The sequence below is a fragment of the Cherax quadricarinatus genome, chromosome 85 (genome assembly GCF_038502225.1).
Source record: "Cherax quadricarinatus isolate ZL_2023a chromosome 85, ASM3850222v1, whole genome shotgun sequence".
Lineage (NCBI taxonomy): Eukaryota > Metazoa > Arthropoda > Malacostraca > Decapoda > Parastacidae > Cherax > Cherax quadricarinatus.
Window position 1 is genome coordinate 9,238,222 of NC_091376.1, and position 18,919 is coordinate 9,257,140.

Sequence of the window (18,919 nt, forward strand, 5' to 3'; positions counted from 1 at the left end):
TTCCTGACAAACCTTACCGAACCTAACCTCTTAAAAGAAACGTTTCGCCACGAGCGGGGTATAAAGTTTCCTTTCATAAATGTCCGGAACTGTACACAGGTGTCTTTTCCCTACACATAGCTTAAATATTGGAGAGAGGAGCGTAGACAAAGGTGCAAGTGAAGGTACCTGGGCGTGGAGAGTAGCAGGGTCCCAGCACCAACGCCTGGGACACTGGGTGCTTACCAGATGTGGCCAGAGTTGCCAAGAGTCCATAAGCAGTCGTGGTTGTACGTGGGTGCGTGTCGGACGCTGCTCCCAGCTCCGCCACATCCATGCTACCTAACATTTACTGCTGTCTTCACTCTACTCGCCAGAGTTGTTGTTTTGAAACACCGTGACGAGTGAAGCTACTAGGATTTGTGTTTCAGGGAGGTGACACGAGTGGAATCTCTATTTAAGAAGCATGTGACAAGCGTATATTCATTTTACTAGTGATAGTTGGTGTGCTGTTCGATGTGGTGGTGTTGGTGCTAATACGATGATGATGGTGCTAGTGTAAAGCTGTTGCAGGTGTGTTGATGTCAGCAGCTTGTGAGTTAGATACAAGGCAGACAGCCAGTACGAAGCCTGGTGAACTCATGACATCCAAGGTTAGCAGAAACTCAAGGTCAGGGATTTTCGTGGGCGGTTTTTGCTAGCCGGGGATGCCGGTGTTGCGGGCCCGGAGTCCCCGGGTGGAAGGTGGGAGGTGTTACCCTCGCGTGTGTTGGGCGGCCGTCACGCGCGCCACCCACTGGGGGGTGACCGCCAACACCACTACCCTCCCCCATGATGCCCCTCGCCACCAATGTGCCAGAGCCATCACCTGCAACAGTTGGCCAGGCTACACCTTGGCACGCAAGGCCAACCAGGGGCCGCTGACCAGGCACTTTAATACTGGTGTGTATAACCAACCTCTCCAACACCAGCAACGAGGCCGGTGTCTACGTTACTCGTCTCCAAGCAACAAGCATCGTGACAATTTGAACCAAAACTCGCATACACAAGCAACACAAATATCTGCAGAAAGTGCAAGTGAAGGAGAGAGAGTTTATGTTCGATGGGGTGAGGAGGAACAACAAGTCTTGGGCCAGAATATTATGTCATGCACTCACCTGGATTCTGGCAGTGACGTCCGCAGTAGCAGTGACACGCAGAGCTCCAGTGAAGCTCTCAGTGCTAATGAAACTTTGAGTGCATGTGGTGGCAGCTACAGTGACGATGATGACCTGTGCTCACAACATTGTGGGGATCAGTGTTGCTCTCTAGTATCTTCCGCTAGTGTCATGTCAGCAAGTCAGAGTACCAAGAGTGCTCTTATCGTGCCCAAGGTGGAGACCAGGCAACGAATGCGCGGCACCCTGTGTACTGAGTCATTACTAGAGGGTAAGCGAGTGTGGTGCACCCCGTGTTGGGAGTCAGTAATAAATAAACAGTGCGCGCGGGGCACCCCGTGTTGTGAAAAATACGTCAGGACCCCACTGGTGGAGATGAATGGTACGAATAAGAGACGCATACCCACTAAAAAACATCGTAGTTCAATTGTGGGAATTGAACACGACTTTAACAGTGAGCCTGAACAATATGCTTTTTATAATGAAAGCAAACATAATCCTGTAGCACATAAGAGTGTGTGTAAACAGAGTAAGCGGAGTGAGCAGAGATGTGCAGGAATGTGCAATGGTAGAGGAGGAAATGTGCTAAGAGAGAGCACCTTCACTGTTGCCCGAGGAGAGACGCTTCTCATTCCTGCAGCAGGCCACACCTGGGACACGCATGACACTGCTTCCTGTCCCCAGAGAAGTCCCAACTTCATCCAGCACGATGATTCACTGAGGTCAAATACACCAACTTCTCGCTGCCAGCACGCTGATACTCGCACACTACCTCGACTGGTACCCCCTGCTACCACTGCCGCCCAGGGTACCACTCCTGCTCCTGCTGCTGCTGCTTCTAAGAGCACCACTCTTGCTGCTGCTGTTGCGTCCAAGAGCACCACTCTTGCTGCTGCTGTTGCGTCCAAGAGCACCACTCTTGCTGCTGCTGTCGAGAGTACCACTTCTGCTCCTGCTGCTGCTCTCAAGGGCAATACTGCTGCTGTTACCCGAGACACCACGCCTGCTGCTGCTACCGGAGGCACCCCTGCTGCTGCTGCTACCGGAGGCACCACTGCTGCTGCTGCTACCGGAGGCACCACTGCTGCTGCTGCTGCTACCCGAGGCACCACTCCTGCTGCCCGTGGCACCATCCCTGCTAGCCGGGACACCGCTCCTGCTGCCCAGGGCACCACTCTTGCTGCTGCCCGTGGCACCACTCCTGCTGCCCAGGGCACCCATTCTGCCCGGGGTGTCGGCACTATTACTGCCCAGGGCACTGTCCCTCACCTACCCACTACAGCGCCCTCTGCCTACAGAAAGAAACACTCCCTCACGCCCACCCATCCCTTGTCTAGAGGAAAAACTTACGTACGGCAGGAGGACGGGGTGGGGTTGGCTGAGGGCAAGAATGTAGGTGGTGGGCGGGGTTGCTCAGAACCCAGTCAGTGGACTCACCTATATGTTAATGAGGTGCGTCCTTGACTACTCATTACCATTGCGACCACTCTAACCACTGTCCCGTGGTCTGGTAGGCAACATTCTCGCCTTACACACAGTGTCCGTGGTTCGATCCCCGGCAAGGGTGGAAGCACTGAGCTTGTTTCCTTAATACTTGCTATCCCGTTCACTGTAACCACTTTCTGTACTACCACTAACACTGAACTGTGAGGGCACAAACCACCTGCTGAGGCAGCAACAACTAGCAATGATGTAATTTTTTTAAACAAACCGGCCGTATCCCACCAAGGCAGGGTGGCCCAAAAAGAAAAACGAAAGTTTCTCTTTTTAAATTTAGTAATATATACAGGAGAAGGGGTTACTAGCCCCTTGCTCCCGGCATTTTAGTCGCCTCTTACAACACACATGGCTTACGGGGGAAGAATTCTGTTCCACTTCCCCATGGAGATAAGAGGAAATAAACAAGAACAAGAACTAGAAAGAAAATAGCAGAAAACCCAGAGGGGTGTGTAGATATATGCTTGTACATGTATGTGTAGTGTGACCTAAGTGTAAGAAGAAGTAGCAAGACGTACCTGAAATCTTGCATGTTTGAGACAGACAAAAGACACCAGCAATCCTACCATCATGTAAAACAATTACAGGTTTTCGTTTTACACTCACTTGGCAGGACGGTAGTACCTCCCTGGGTGGTTGCTGTCTCCCAACCTACTACCTACAAATAATGTAATTGATACCAACAAATTAGTTTAAAAGCACACGTGAGTAAACACCAGGACATATTAGGAAACGATTTGATCCTGGGACCTTCTGACACACACTACATACTCGTATATAGGCAGAAAGTGAGTTGTGGGTCACACACTGAACTGAAAAATGCAAGTAAAATTTTATTTGAGATGGGTCAGATAGATGAGGTCACGTGACTCCTGGAATCATGAGGTCACGTGACTCCTGGAATCACGTGACCTCATTGTCTGACTGACCTCGTCTCAAAATAAGCCTTGCATTTTTCCGTTCACTAAGTGTCACACCTCACTTTTTCTACTTACATATACAATTTTCAACCTGTGTGTGTTAGAAGTGATCAAGGTCCCTGAACCGAAACGTTTATTATTGATTATATAAATAGCCAGAACAAGAAATTCAAAAGGAAACTGGACAAGTATCTTCACTAGGTGCCAGATCAACCAGGCTGTGATGGATATGTGGGACAGCGGGCCACCAGCAGCAACAGCCTGGTTGACCAGGTTAGCACCAAACGAGCCTGGCCCATGGCCGGCCTCTGTGAGTAATAAGACTCGTAACTCATCAAGAGTATTTATCAAAGGTAAAAGGCGAACTAAGACTAATTTCATGTGCAAAGACAGATATTGCAATAAGTGAAACCTAGTTCAATCTGGGTAAGAGGGACATGCCTGTTGAATGCCACATACATGGGTATAAATTATTACACATTTATACTCATCAGGATAGGTAGTGGAGTTGATATCCATGTTAGGGAATATTTTAAACTGTTACATCAAAAACTATGTAAAGATGGAAGGGACAGAGACGGAATCTGTTTGGCTGCAGTTTATCGAAGGACATCACAAGCTAATTTTAGGTGCGATATACGGACTCCAAACCTCGATAGTGACAATGGGAAACCTCTTTGGGACGAAGTTGCTCGGGCATCTAGAAATGACCAGATTTGAGTCCTGGAGGTGGAAAGCACAGTGCCTGCACTCTGAAGAAGGAATGGGGATATTTGCAATTTTGAACTGTAGTGTCAGCGTGCCTCTGGTAAAACAGTGATGGAGAAAGTGATAGTGAGAATTTTTCTTCTTTTTTTTTGGGGGGGGGGGAGGGGTCACCCTGCCTCAGAGTGTAAGCGCTATAGTTATAGCACTTATACGGTAAACACTATAGATCTTAACTCGAGTGATCTTAAAGTGAGTTCTGGTTAGCATAAATTTAAAGCCAAGGCAACAGAACATAAGTGTTCGCAGTAAAGCTATCAGAATTCTTAGGTTCATGTCAAGAAGTATAGAGAATAGAAGTCCTCAGGTTATACTTGAGCTTTACCGAGAGGCCTGGTCACAGACCGGGCCGCGGGGGGGGGGGGTTGACCCCCGAAACCCTCTCCAGGTATATTCCAGGTATACATATTTAGTTAGACCTCATTTAGATTATGCTGCACAGTTCTTGTCTCCATATTACAGGGTGGATATAAATGCGCTCGACAGCATACAGAGAAGGATGATGATGATTCCATATATTAGAAACCTTGTCTACGAGAATAGGCTGAAGTCACTGAACTAACGCTCTTTAAAGGCGTAGAAGTATGGGAGATATGACTGAATTGTATAAATAAAAAAACAGGAATAAATAAAGGGGATATAAATAGCATATTGAAAATGTGTAACCAAGACAGGATTCGTACCAATGGATTCAATTCCGAGAAATTTAGAAATGATATTGGGAAGTACTGGTTTGGCAATAGAGTTGTAGATGAGCGGATTTAACTCCCGAGTAGCGTCATTGAGGCAGGAACTTTGGATAGGTTGAACGGGTACATGAGTAGGCTTGAGTTAGGATAGGTCAGTAGGCCTGCTGCAGTGTTGCTTCGTTTTTTATGTTGTTGTTATTTTAGCTTGAAGTGATAGTATTTATCTGTGTTGTGTGTTTTATTCATTGCTAGTTTTACCCTGGATGTTCTTATGGACATTCTAACTAATTCTTTTGTATTGCCGTGAACGCTGATAGATCATTCAGGTCAGTATTTGAGTGAAGAAACCTACTGTGTAGGCTAAATATTTCTGAATAAAGATGCCTGTTGCACATGTGTTATACTTACCAACTTGTATTATGTACCATTATCATATTAGAGTGAGTGCTCTTCACACCTCCCACCTACCTACCTGCTGCAGGCTTAGTTGTTCTTGATAACATCATCATTCCACTGCTAATACGGGCAGACTTTGTAAACTGTGATGTAAATAGTTTACAAAACCGACAAGTTGAAGAATTCTTCAATTTGTAAACTGTGTACGTGTGCCAATACACATCTTCATAAATTTCACTGCCTCTTCACCACTGTTGCAATTAAGCTTCAGTTCATGTTTGCTGCTGTATAAGAAACTGTTGCAAGTGGTATAATATACCGGCAAGTTGATTAAGACATGTGCCACAGTTGGGTATCTTTATTGTTGAAACGGTTCGCCTACACAGTAGGCTTCTTCAGTGAAATACAGAGGCAACATGTACGATAGTAAAATAAAGATGATATAATCAGTCCATCAACCTCGGAGTAAAAGTATTTGAGGTGGTCAGTCCCACAGCCTGGAGAAGAGTTCAGCTTCATAGAACTGAACTTCTCCAGGCTGAGAGATTAATATACTTCATAGTTTGTTCTGCTTATCCACATTGTTTTATTAACAAAGAACTTCTAAATCCCCCTCGGGGTCATGCAGCCCTTTACGAATGAGAGGTTATCAGGTTTGATCCAAGAGGAGGGGTAGCTCCAGTTCCTTGGATAAAAGCCCCCACCTGCATTACACCACCTTGAAGTGTCACTCATATATCACAACTCTCTTAAGGCAGGTTCCTTGACGCTGCTGATATAAGGTATTACCAAGAACGAAACGCACAATACCGTGACTGGAACAACGCTGATACTACAAAAACTACCATCGTTACCACTACCATGCTTGCCACTACCACTACCATCCTTACCACTACCATCCTTACCACTACCATGCTTACCACTACCATGCTTACCACTACCATGCTTACCACTACCATCCTTACCACTACCATCCTTACCACTACCATCCTTACCACTACCATGCTTACCACTACCATGCTTACCACTACCATGCTTACCACTACCATCCTTACCACTACCATCCTTACCACTACTACGTTTCCTTCCCTTCTCGTTCCCGTCCTTGTCCATCACGCCTATATATACTGGCTCCCTCATTCTTTTCTGTTAGTGTGACGACCGAAACGTCGTCGTAAGCTCCCCTCTCCTATGTGCGGGTTACTTGTGTAATGTGTTAGGCATTACACTTGCCCTCCCCTTCCTTGGATCGAACCATACTACTTGATCCCCCAGGTGTTGCATGACCCTCTACGGACTCTAGAGAGAGCATTACTCTACCATTACTCTACCATTACCCCCAGTTTGGGAACCACTGCGCGGGGCGGGAGTCTACGGTGATATAAATGATTTAGAAAGCTAACAAGTTGAAGAATAAACACTTTATTTCACACTGATTACCCCAAACTCCTCCTTTTCCACCATTCATCTCTGTACCGGACTGAGGAAGCCACTTGTTGGCGAAACAATTTCCAAATGTTGCAAAATTGCCTAATTTTTCGACCCTCTACGGGTTTAACATTCCACCCATGAACATAAACCCGTGTTTTTTTTTAGTGTCTTCCTGTTTATTAAGTTAGCCTTTATATACCTTTTATGAGTTTCGAGCAGCCTGGCCCTGGGGCAAGCTTATTTTTTGCTAGCTTGGTCAATCAGGCTGTTGCTGCTGGCGGTTCTCTGGCCCACATATCCATCACTGCCTGGTTGATCTGGCACTTGGCGGAGATAGTTAAGTTACTTCTTGAATACTTCAACACTCATCTCTCCCGGCCTGAATATTTCAGCATGTGTGTCCTTGCAACGAGTTGCAACTTATCCTCCATTCTCCATGCAGGGTTGCAACGCTTGGCTTTATCATGTACCGCTTGTGTGTGCGTACCCAGTCGTACCAGGCTTATGCGTGCACTTCTGAACGTTTCCTGGCAGCGACCACGTTGCCAGAAGTGTAGCAGCTGTTATTGTTAATTGCTTATTTGTGGTTAAATATATTTTTATATATATTTATGTGACCTAATAGAGATGCTTGTTCTGGGATCGTACCGCGGAGGCGCTGACTCGGGTAAACTTCAGGTAACCTAGTGTTGGACGGCAGGTATTGCCGTAATGGGGGTGTGGAACTCGATCTTTAAACAATTTTAAAAAAAGTTGTTAGACTAGAATAAACTATCAACTGTTGTGCTACTAGCTATCCGTGTGTAAAGTAAAAATCATGGTATTGACATCTTTTGAAGTCATATTGGTACCTAATAACACTGGTGATGGTGATGATTTCCAGTCTGGTGGGAGGGGTATAGACACATATTGGGCAATCCTCTGGGGGTATGTAATTGTAAAATAGTTAAGTACCCCCGGTGTAGGACAACATTATATTATAGACTACGTTTGGTGAGAAATTTGCCCAGAGCGATACGTAGATAGTAAGCTGGTAGGTAGTCTGCAACCATCTAGGAATCTTCAGTCCTCCTGTCAAATTTTTGTGAAATGCAAACCTCTTAATTTTTATACTCTGAAAAGATTAGTTTTTTCTTTCTTTCTGCCTAATTAATACGTAAGGTGAGAAATAAATCTACAAACTTTTACCTGCGTTTAGTATACACATTAATTTCTTAAGTGCTTCTAAATACCCAGTTCTTACCATTTAATATTTAATCTGTAACCTAAGAGGTCGGTTCGAAATCTTGCTGAGGGGGGGGGGGAAGATAATCCCCAGAACCATTAATATTTTCAAACCCAGGAGGCCTGGTCTGAAACCGGGCCGTGGGAAAGATAATCCCCCGAACCTCAGATAGACAGACAGCAGACACATCACGTGTCTTTCTGTCGCAACTGAATCTGATTTAAAATTAAGAAAATAGGGCGCATAGCGCTACCAATAAAGAGAGAGGACGCGTTAACCGTACTAACACCTAAGTGAATAAAACACGTGTATAACACTTGGGTATTTTATTGAATTTTTATCTTATTCGTCTACTTGGCGGTTTTCTGAACCATAAATGTAATAATATTAACATGTAACTTAGTATGATGAATCAAATTTTTAACACTGATATAAAAGTGAAATTATCAACACTACAGACATGTCTCGTATAAAGCCCCTTTATAAAGTGCGAGTTTTTTGTAAATACGACTGAAAAAGTACATCCAAAATTGAATAGGGTATGGAATACCCGGTCAAACTGTATATGAGCCTGGCCCATGGCCGGGTTCCGGGAGTAGAAAAACTCTTGGTACTCATCAGATGTGTATGATTTTAAATTTTGAATGAACATTTTCAATCACATACAAAAAAAAAAAAAGTCATAGTATATAGAGCAGCTTAATAAGAGGTAAGTGCATCTCTAACAGGCACTTAAGTTCCCCAGTCTTCTAATAACATGATCATTTTTCCACTATAATCTACCTCGTCCACAATTACTATCGCATTTGTTTTGTCTGTTTCGTAAGGTGAAGTCCAGGATCTATAATTCATGGTATAACTTAAGTTATACCATTGTCCTCAAAGATTTGTTAAGTTATACCATGAATTAAGGAAAGATCCTGAACTTCACCTTACGAAACAGACAAAACAAATGTGATAGTAATTGTAGACGAGGTAGATTATAGTGGAAATACTGATCATGTTGTTAGAAGACTGGGGACTTGGGTGCCTCTTCAAGGGGCAAGTTGATACATTCCTTCAAAGTGTTCCTAATTATTTGGGATGGAACGCCTACGTTCATAAGGTGCCAGATCAACCAGGCTGTGATGGATGCTTGAGTCAGTGGGCCACCAACAGCAACAGCCTGGCTGATCAGGCTAGCACCAGACGAGCCTGGTCCATGCTCAGGCTCCGGGAGTAGAAAAAGCTCTCGGAACTCATCAAGGTATACTGGTGAAGGATTTTTGATCCAAGGAATTGGAGCTGCCTTTCCCCCTGGATCAAATCTGATTGTTTCTATTTCTCAGGCGCTTTATAGTGAATATAACAATAACTGATTGCCTGTAGCTAGCAGCAAGTATCAGCGAGTCACCAGTCAAGTAAACTGGTCTGAGACCGGGCCCCAGGAGCGATGATCCCGGAAATATCCAGAAGTACACAAAATGACGGCAGTTAATAGGCTTCCCTGAGTGCGCCTGTTACCTTTTAAGAATCTTAGTAATATTGTCAGTGAGAGAGCTTACTGCCACCCTGGCAACCACCAGGAATTCACCTTGTTGTGTTCTTCCCGTGGAGTAACCCACCTTCTCAGTAAATCACATCTAGTCTACGTGAGTTTATTATGCCTTCTAACTCCACCGTTACCGTCTATATCTCCCAATTACAAGGTTGATACAATCTTAAATGTTGTACGCTAAGCCTTTGTGGGGTCATCGGCGCAAGGAATAATGCAGGCTGGAACCTCCGTCCGCGAAGCGTAAGGCAGGCATGTTATATGCGTTATCTAACTGCGCTCATCTAGTGTTAGAAGAATTACAAAGATATATTTTACATTATGTCAAGAACAAACTTTATAAATTCATGAAGCAAGTCCCTGATAAACAGAGCTATGGTACTCAAGTCGGACTACGTTTATTGGGAAGCACTAAATCCAGTCACAATACAGAGCATGGATATTAGGAGGTAATCAGGTTCCATTCTAAGAGGAGAGCAAGCCCAATTCTTTGGACCAAGAGCCCTTCACCAGCATTAAGAAACCGTCACTGGAGGAGGCAGACTGTACGCATCCAGCACCAACAGCCTAGCTGATCAGGTGGTTGACAGGGAGGTCAGGTTTAGAATTTACGAGGTGTTGAATTAGCACATACGATAAATGTAGCCATAATGCACAGCTTATCAATTATACTTATATATGATAAGATTATACAGATATATTGCTGCTGTGACTCATTTTTTTTTTAAGCTTCGAATAATTTCAGGAATTTTCGTTTTCACGTTTTCATATGACTTTTCCGCGATGCTTGTGTATGACTCCTATTTAGACTGCAACCAGACCGTGAAGAAAGATTTATTAGGGAAGCTGACAGAAGTTGACTGTACCAGTCACTGTAGAAGGAAGGAGGTTGTTTAAATATGGATTACATGAGGGTTTTGACAGGTTTAGTAAATGATGTGGTGATTGATAAGACAACAAAGACCTTGAGTGGCTGGCCTGCTGCGGCGTGTTGTACTGTATCTGTTGACTGTGTAGTATGGCTCTGCCTCCTCCCCCAGCTCACTTCTTTAGTAAGAGCTCTTCGTCTCATATTACTTTCCTGTTAATTCTTAGATAAGCAGCTAGTGAACTTATGATAACATTTATCTGTCATATTCGAGTCTGTCGAACAAATATTCTCGAAATTAACTTTATTCATTAACGTTGCTTGTTGCTGCGTACATAGTTTGTCAGTTCTTAAATGTATACACTGGATCTAAATTGTGTACTGCTTAAAATAGTGAAAGAAGACAGGTTACAAAATAAGCTTTTTACTGCTACAATATTGTTCCAGTAAAAGCTTGTTCTGCAACGTGTCTTTTCATACGTTTGCTGTTCCCTTCATGAGGAGCTTTGCAGCGCATGCAGCGTGATGCACATACACTTACAGTCTTCGCCAGTCATTAGTGCATGATGAATTGACGTACCTTTGTTTGCCTCTGTGGCAGCTATAATGTTCACTGAGGAAGATGGAGAAGAGGCAGAGATGGAGAAGGATGAAGCAGGTCTACCCCTTGAATGCTTACCTTGTTGTGATGAGGTAAGTTCTTAAGAGCAGTGAGCGAGGTAGCCTGGCTGTGAGACGAACGTGCTTCGCACTGAGCGGACGGAGGATCGAGCCTCTACCACTACCCACACGGCTTTAGCGCTCTTTAAATATAATGATAAAATGAAGTGATTACAATAAGATCAGGGGAAAGGCAAAAATTAAAGAATGAATTTCTTAAATTTGTGTATTTGTATTACATATGGTTGTAAAAACCATAGTCATGCTAAGCCACACTTGTGAATGGCGTCCATACTTGGGTTCGAATCCTGCTGGCTGTGATATTTGTGTATATACTTTCGCTTGTTTCTGCGAAGTGCAGTGATGTTGTATCGCTGGCGAGGCCAGAACATACAGGAGAATGAAATAGCGGGAGACCATGCTTGAGGCTCACTAGTGTGCCCAGCGTTAGGAAGAAACATGACTTGCAAGCAAGCTACCTAGCGTTTTGAGGCATCTGTAGCTGAGTGGTTAAGGCGTCACGTGGGGAGCTAAGCCACATTCGTGGGTTCGAATCCTTCTGCTGGCTGTGATCTTTCTGTGTATATACTTTTGCTTGTTTCTGCGTGGTGCATGTATATGTGGTGCCGAATAGGTAAAACTGGTCAGTTAGCAAGAAATCATTTAAAATTAAGCCCTTTCTAAAATTTTCTGTTATACGTTTAAAAATATATATTTTTGTCATTTATGTTAATGTAAAAAATAATTTTGTACCAAAAGAATCTTAGAAAACTTACCTAACCTTATTATAACAAGCTCAATTTAATTTAGCCTAATCCAACTAAATATATTTTAGACAAGTTTACAATGATTTAATAATAAACAAACACAATGAAATATATATTTTTCGTTAGGTTCAGAATGATTTTTGCGAAATATTGCGTACACAAATTTTCGCTTGCCTTATTCGGTATAACTAACACACACACACACACACACACACACACACACACACACACACACACACACACACACACACACACACACACACAGGAGAGGGGTGGGAATGTTTCAGTTTGGAGAGACATCTTTACTGTGATACTAGCACGCTTCTAGCAAGAGTGATTGGCTGAATGACTGTTTTCACTACCTCTGTTGGAGATTGTCAGTGTTAAGCAGCAAAAATTATATATTTTTTTATTTTGCAGGGGCAGCGTGGGAGTGGCAGCAGTAAACGAGGTGCTCCCTTTGCTCGTGGCAATAACAACAACAGCGAAAGCCATGATAACAAGTTACACATTGATCAGAAGGACGAAAACCAGTCCCAGCCTCAATTACAGCAGCGTCGAGGTCGGGCCATGAAGATCTCGGTTCGTGAGGAAGCCACCAAGAAGATTGCCTCACTCACCACTCCAACTACCAGGTGAGATATGACGATACTCTTAATTAACTCTTCATGGGTCACTCGCACCACCAAGTCAGGCATTAATAAGCCAGCAGCTACTGCTGTCATGGCCTGCCACATATATAACACAATGCAGATAGCACCATTTTACAATGGTAAAATTTCGTCCGTCGGGGACTACAGTTCAGGGGTTAGGTAAGATTCATCAGGAAACAGGACAAGTGTTCATACAGAGAACAAGACATTAGTATTTATAGGAGTTTGAAGGAGGTCCTGAGGTAAAAGAATGAACTCATGCAGTCGAATGTGAGTAGTCAGCCAAGTAGGTTAAGTGATCACAGTACTGTGTCATGTATCGGGAGAATAAGCCTCGCTAATATTTTGGTGACTGATTGATCCTGAGTGTTGATTATTGTTATCTACTGTGATGATCATTTTCTTTAATGATATGTGCGCTGTATGACCCTTGTAAGCTTAGAGCTTAGTTTTGATTGTAATTGTGGAAAATTTTTATAATTTTCCTATAATAAATGTATGTGGACAGGATAGTCATGGCCAGGGGCGTCGTAAAGGGGGGGACGCCCCGGGTGACCATTTAAGGGGTGACACCATAGAGCGTCTAAAGAAGGTAACACTAATGACCAAAACCATGCTGCAGCAACCTAAGAGAAAAATCCTTCGTTTCTATATAGCCTATTATAGGATTACAGAGTACAAATAGGCCTATATAGGGAAAATCGTTGATTTTGATGATGTGATAGATGATTTTGCAGGATTGAAGGCAAGGAAATGAAATATCAGATTCATTGAGATGTTACCAGTACTCAAGGTTAAATCGGAACTAGTGTTTTTCTTTATTTTTCAAGTTTTTTTTTTCATTGTTGAAGATGAATAAATGTAGGATCTGTTGGCTGTACTCAAAGTGGTATTTAAGTTTATGTTTCCTCAATATTACTACGATTATATATTTTATCATTAATAAAATTTGGTTTAAGGCCTTTAAACGTTCTCATTGCTAAACATGAGGTCACTGGTACTGCAGCAGTGATGTAACTGGAGTTTACTACTACTATCTCCCCGCCCTTGGATTTCATAGGGGTGACACCAAAGATGCTACCCCGGGTGACACCCAAGTTTCCGCCCCGCGTGACACCAACCCTAGCGACGCCTCTGGTCATGGGAAGTGCAAGAGAAGCGAAGCAGGAAAGATCGAGGAAAGGACGAACGAGCTGGGTCGCGAATGTTTTTTTTTTTATTAAATAGTAGTAGCTGATAGAAATATTATCAATAATAATAATAATAATTTGATGATAAGTCGTGCCTCTGGGAAGTTTAAAAGATAACTTGGTATTTCCTAGTAGAGTGCATGCATTCTTAGTGTCCTTGTTTCGTTATGCGTTAATGAGTGTTAACTCTGGCATTTAGGTCTCTTGAGGTTTCCCAACATAAATATTTAAGCAACCTCCACAGGGTATAATGTAGATGCCGACAGGGGTGTTCATTGTCTTCCTTTCCTTGACTAAGCCTTGTGGTTTTTGATAAATGTAGGTGAATCTAATGTTGACTTTAGCTAAGGTACACAAATAACTCGCACATAGGAGAAGGGAGCTTACAACGACGTTTCGGTCCGACTCGGACCATTTACAGTCAAGGTGTGACTGTAAATGGTCCAAGTTGGACCGAAACGTCGTCGTAAGCTCCCCTTTCCTATGTGCAGGTTATCTGTGTATTGTTTCAGTCACGGTATTGTACCTTTTTTGTTATTTAGCTAAGGTATTGGAAAAGCTGTTGCTAGTTTTGTTGGTGGGAAATAGTGTTTCTGCTGTGGAATAGTGTTTGAACTAAGAGTTAAACTATCTTCTCGGTTTTCTTCTTCCAGTGAATGATGCAATATTATGGGTAGTGAAGCTTTGTGAACGCTTAATGATTTGCGGTAGTCTTGGAAATAAAGTTTATACCATCTTTCGGAGTCGACATGTCTAAGAAGGTCGTCTGTAAGTTATTTTCTTCTTCAGTAGTGAACTTGGTAGACAGTTCCACCAAATTTATGTTGAGGAGTTTCTCTGTGTGTTGAGGCTTTAGAGGCAGTGAATAGAGTATCTTTAGCGTATCTTAGCCATGTCACATCTTGTGGGATGTGAATATTCAGTTCCTCTTTCTCCAGATGTTCCATGATTAGGCTGGCCATGACATCACTACGGGGTGAACATGGCCAAGCCGAAAGACTACTTACACATTGAGTCTTCAAATGAAAATAGTTGCATATGACACAGTTCAACGGCATCAAGAAATGTATTGCAGGCAAGGGTAAATTTAGTCTATCATTCATACACGCATGGAAAATACTGGAAAGCCTAGTCCCAGTTTTACACAATACCATAAGATGCTGGAGTGAGTGACATGGGAGGAAGTGTAAAATGGACCCAGCAAAAAGGACAGCCACGGGCACAATACGAGAACAGTGTCAATGTTCATGGGCCTAGACTTTTTAGTCTGTTACCAGCAGATATCAGAAATAATGCTGGAACCATTGTAGAGGTCTAAAAGAAGAATTTGGAACTATGTCTCCACGGTGTGCCAGGTCAGTCAGGCTGTGATGGGTATGTGGACCTGTGGGCTGCTAACAGCCACAACCTGGTCGACCAGGCAATCAATAAGGAGGCCTGGTCCAGGGCTGGGCAACAGGAGGAAAGCAGTGAACAGGTCACAAATAAATAATAATAATAGTAATAATAATAACAATGGTTTATGTAGGCTGGAGTAGTTTAATATTGTATGTAGGTTAAGTGAGAATGAGTAAGACAAGTTTGAATGGGAAGTGCCTGATGAACTTGGAGCAGGAGTATCACATAACCCGTGGTACAGATGGATTTCAAAACCTGCTGTTCAATGGTTATATTTATTATGGTTGCAGCCTTTTATTGGCACGTTCATGAAAGGAATATAAAGTTCTCTTCGCCTTCACAGATAAAAGTGTGTCGCAATTTTTTTTTTTTAAGATTTTTTTGAGAAACTAATAAATATTGCGAAATCCAAGTTAGTTAACCAGATGTCAGACATCTTGCTGGAGGTTGCCAGCACTTCTGATATTTATTATTTTATTGTGCTTATAAGTTGAAAAAAAGTTATGAAGTCATAAATAGAAGCTTCTGTGATGAAGATGAGTACTCATTGTAAACATTAGTGGTATCACGTGAGCACAGTTGATGAATGAGCTTGGTAGTGTGTGGCAGCCTTATTGTAATGTAGTGGGATGGGGCTAGTTTGTGTACGTTTCTGGTGGTGTAGTGTCTTACTCTTACTGTATAGTGTGTGTTGCCCCTCTAGCAGCCTTCATTACTAGTGGTGACTTGTTCTATAGTGTGTACCAACTCTCCTGCAACCTATACTATCAGTGGTTGTCCTGTTCTACAGTGTGTGTGTGTGTGTGTGTTTGTGTACTCACCTAGTTGAGGTTGCAGGGGTCGAGTCCAAGCTCCTGGCCCCGCCTCTTCACTGGTCGCTACTAGGTCACTCCCTGAACCGTGAGCTTTATAATACCTCTGCGTGTGTGTGTACTCACCTATTTGTGGTTGCAGGGGTCGAGTCCTAGCTCCTGGCCCCGCCTCTTCACCGGTTGCTACTAGGCCCTCTCTCTCCCCGCTCCATGAGCTTTATCAAACCTCGTCTTAAAACTGTGTATGGTTCCTGCCTCCACTACGTCATTTTCTAGGCTATTCCACTGCCTTACAACTCTATGACTGAAGAAATACTTCCTACTATCTCTCTGACTCATTTGTGTCTTCAACTTCTAATTGTGGCCTCTTGTTTCTGTGTCCCCTCCCTGGAACATCCTGTCTTTGTCCACCTTGTCTATGCCACGCAGTATTTTATATGTCGTTATCATGTCTCCCCTGACCCTCCTGTCCTCCAGTGTCGTCAGGCCGATTTCCCTTAATCTTTCTTCATAGGACATTCCCCTTAGCTCTGGAACTAACCTTGTCGCAAACCTTTGTACTTTCTCTAGTTTCTTGACGTGCTTTATCAAGTGCGGGTTCCAAACAGGTGCTGCATACTCCAGTATGGGCCTGACATACACGGTGTACAGTGTCTTGAATGATTCCTTACTAAGGTATCGGAATGCTGTTCTCAGGTTTGCCAGGCGCCCATATGCTGCAGCAGTTATCTGATTGATGTGTGCTTCCGGAGACATGCTCGGTGTTATACTCACCCCAAGATCTTTCTCCTTGAGTGAGGTTTGCAGTCTTTGGCCACCTAGCCTATACTCTGTCTGTGGTCTTCTGTGCCCTTCCCCTATCTTCATGACTTTGCATTTGGCAGGATTAAATTCGAGAAGCCATTTGCTGGACCAGGTGTCCAGTCTGTCCAGGTCTGTTTGAAGTCCTGCCTGGTCCTCATCAGATTTAATTCTCCTCATTAACTTCACATCATCTGCAAACAGGGACACTTCTGAGTCTAACCCTTCCGTCATGTCGTTCACATATACCAAAAATAGCACTAGTCCTAGGACCGACCCCTGTGGGACCCCGCTCGTCACAGGTGCCCACTGTGATACATCATTACGTACCATGACTCGTTGTTGCCTCCCTGTCAGGTATTCTCTGATCCATTGCAGTGCCCTTCCTGTTATATGCGCCTGATGCTCTAGCTTCTGCACTAATCTCTTGTGAGGAACTGTGTCAAAGGCCTTCTTGCAGTCCAAGAAGATGCAATCAACCCACCCCTCTCTCTCTTGTCTTACTTCTGTTATTTTATCATAAAACTCCAGAAGGTTTGTGACACAGTATTTGCCTTCCGTGAATCCGTGCTGGTTGGCATTTATACTCCTGTTCCGTTCCAGGTGCTCCACCACTCTCCTCCTGATAATCTTCTCCATAATTTTGCATACTATACACGTCAATGACACAGGTCTATAGTTTAGTGCCTCTTTTCTGTCTCCTTTTTTAAAAATGGGAACTACATTTGCCGTCTTCCATACCTCAGGTAGTTGCCCAGTTTCCAGGGATGTGTTGAAGATTGTGGTAAGTGGCACGCACAACATATCTGCTCCCTCTCTAAGGACCCACGGGGAGATGTTGTCCGGTCCCATTGCCTTTGAGGTATCGATGTCCCTTAGCAGTTTCTTCACCTCCTCCTCATCTGTATGTATGTCGTCCAACACTTGTTGGTGTATTCCTTGCTGGTGTCCCCATCTGGTCTGTTCCCCCAGAGTCCTTCCTGTCTCTACTGTAAATACTTCCTTAAATCTCGTGTTGAGCTCCTCGCATACCTCTTGATCGTTTCTTGTGAGTTCTCCACCTTCTTTCCTCAGCCTTATCACCTGGTCCTTGACTGTTGTCTTCCTCCTAATGTGGCTATACAGCAGTTTCGGGTCAGATTTGACTTTCGATGCTATGTCGTTTTCATACTGTCGCTGGGCCTCCCTCCTTATCTGTGCATACTCGTTTCTGGCTCTTCTACTAATCTCCTTGTTTTCCTGGGTCCTATGCCTCCTGTACCTTTTCCATTCTCTGTTGCACTTAGTTTTTGCCTCCCTACACCTTCGGGTAAACCAAGGACTCGTTTTGGTCTTCCTATTATTTCTGTTTCCCTTGGGAACAAAACTTTCCTCTGCCTCCTTGCACTTTGTTGCCACATATTCCATCATCTCGTTTACTGATTTTCCTACCATTTCTCTGTCCCACTGAACCTCCTGCAGGAAGTTTCTCATACCTGTGTAGTCCCCCCTTTTATAGTTTGGCCTGTCTCCTTCAGTTCCTGTTACCTTCTCCACTTGTAACTCTACTATATAGTCAAAACTCAGAACCACATGATCGCTAGCTCCAAGGGGCCTCTCGTAAGTGATGTCCTCAATGTCTGAACTGCTCAGGGTGAACACAAGATCCAGTCTTGCTGGCTCATCCTCCCCTCTCTCTCTGGTTGTGTCCCTGACATGTTGATGCATGAGGTTTTCAAGTACCACATCCATCATCTTGGCTCTCCATGTTTCGGGACCCCCATGTGGCTCCAGGTTTTCCCAGTCGATCTCCCTGTGGTTGAAATCGCCCATTACCAGTAACTTTGCTCTGCTCGAGTGAGCTCTTCTTGCCACCTCAGCCAGTGTGTCCACCATCACCCTGTTGTTTTCTTCGTACTCCTCTCTTGGCCTCCTGCAGTTCTGTGGTGGGTTATACATCACTCCAATGACTACTTTATGTTCTCCGGACTGAATTGTACCTACAATGTAGTCTCTTTCTCCAATCATGTCCATGCCTTCCATTTCCTCAAATCCCCATCGGTGTTTTATGAGCAGTGCAACCCCTCCTCCCCCTCTACTCCTTCTATCTTTCCTCAGGATCTGATATCCTGTTGGGAAGATTGTGTCTGTTATTGTCTCAGCGAGTTTTGTTTCTGTGACTGCTATGATGTCTGGGG

General features: G+C 43.9%; 1 protein-coding gene across 6 annotated transcripts in view; it reads left to right on the plus strand.

Moving 5' to 3' along the window:
- Window positions 1–251: 251 nt before the first annotated feature.
- Window positions 252–18,919, plus strand: part of LOC128703148 (serine-rich adhesin for platelets-like) — a 154,376-nt gene continuing 135,708 nt past the window's right edge. For 3 of the 6 annotated variants that reach the window (XM_070103347.1, XM_070103348.1, XM_070103349.1), the window contains exons 1-2: window positions 252–2,588; window positions 12,309–12,523. In XM_070103347.1, coding sequence (XP_069959448.1) covers window positions 687–2,588; window positions 12,309–12,523 — 2,117 coding nt within the window. In that variant the 5' untranslated portion in view covers window positions 252–686. The remainder of the gene's footprint in view (window positions 2,589–12,308; window positions 12,524–18,919) is intronic. The other 3 variants (XM_053797715.2, XM_070103351.1, XM_070103350.1) reach the window with 1 other exon arrangement.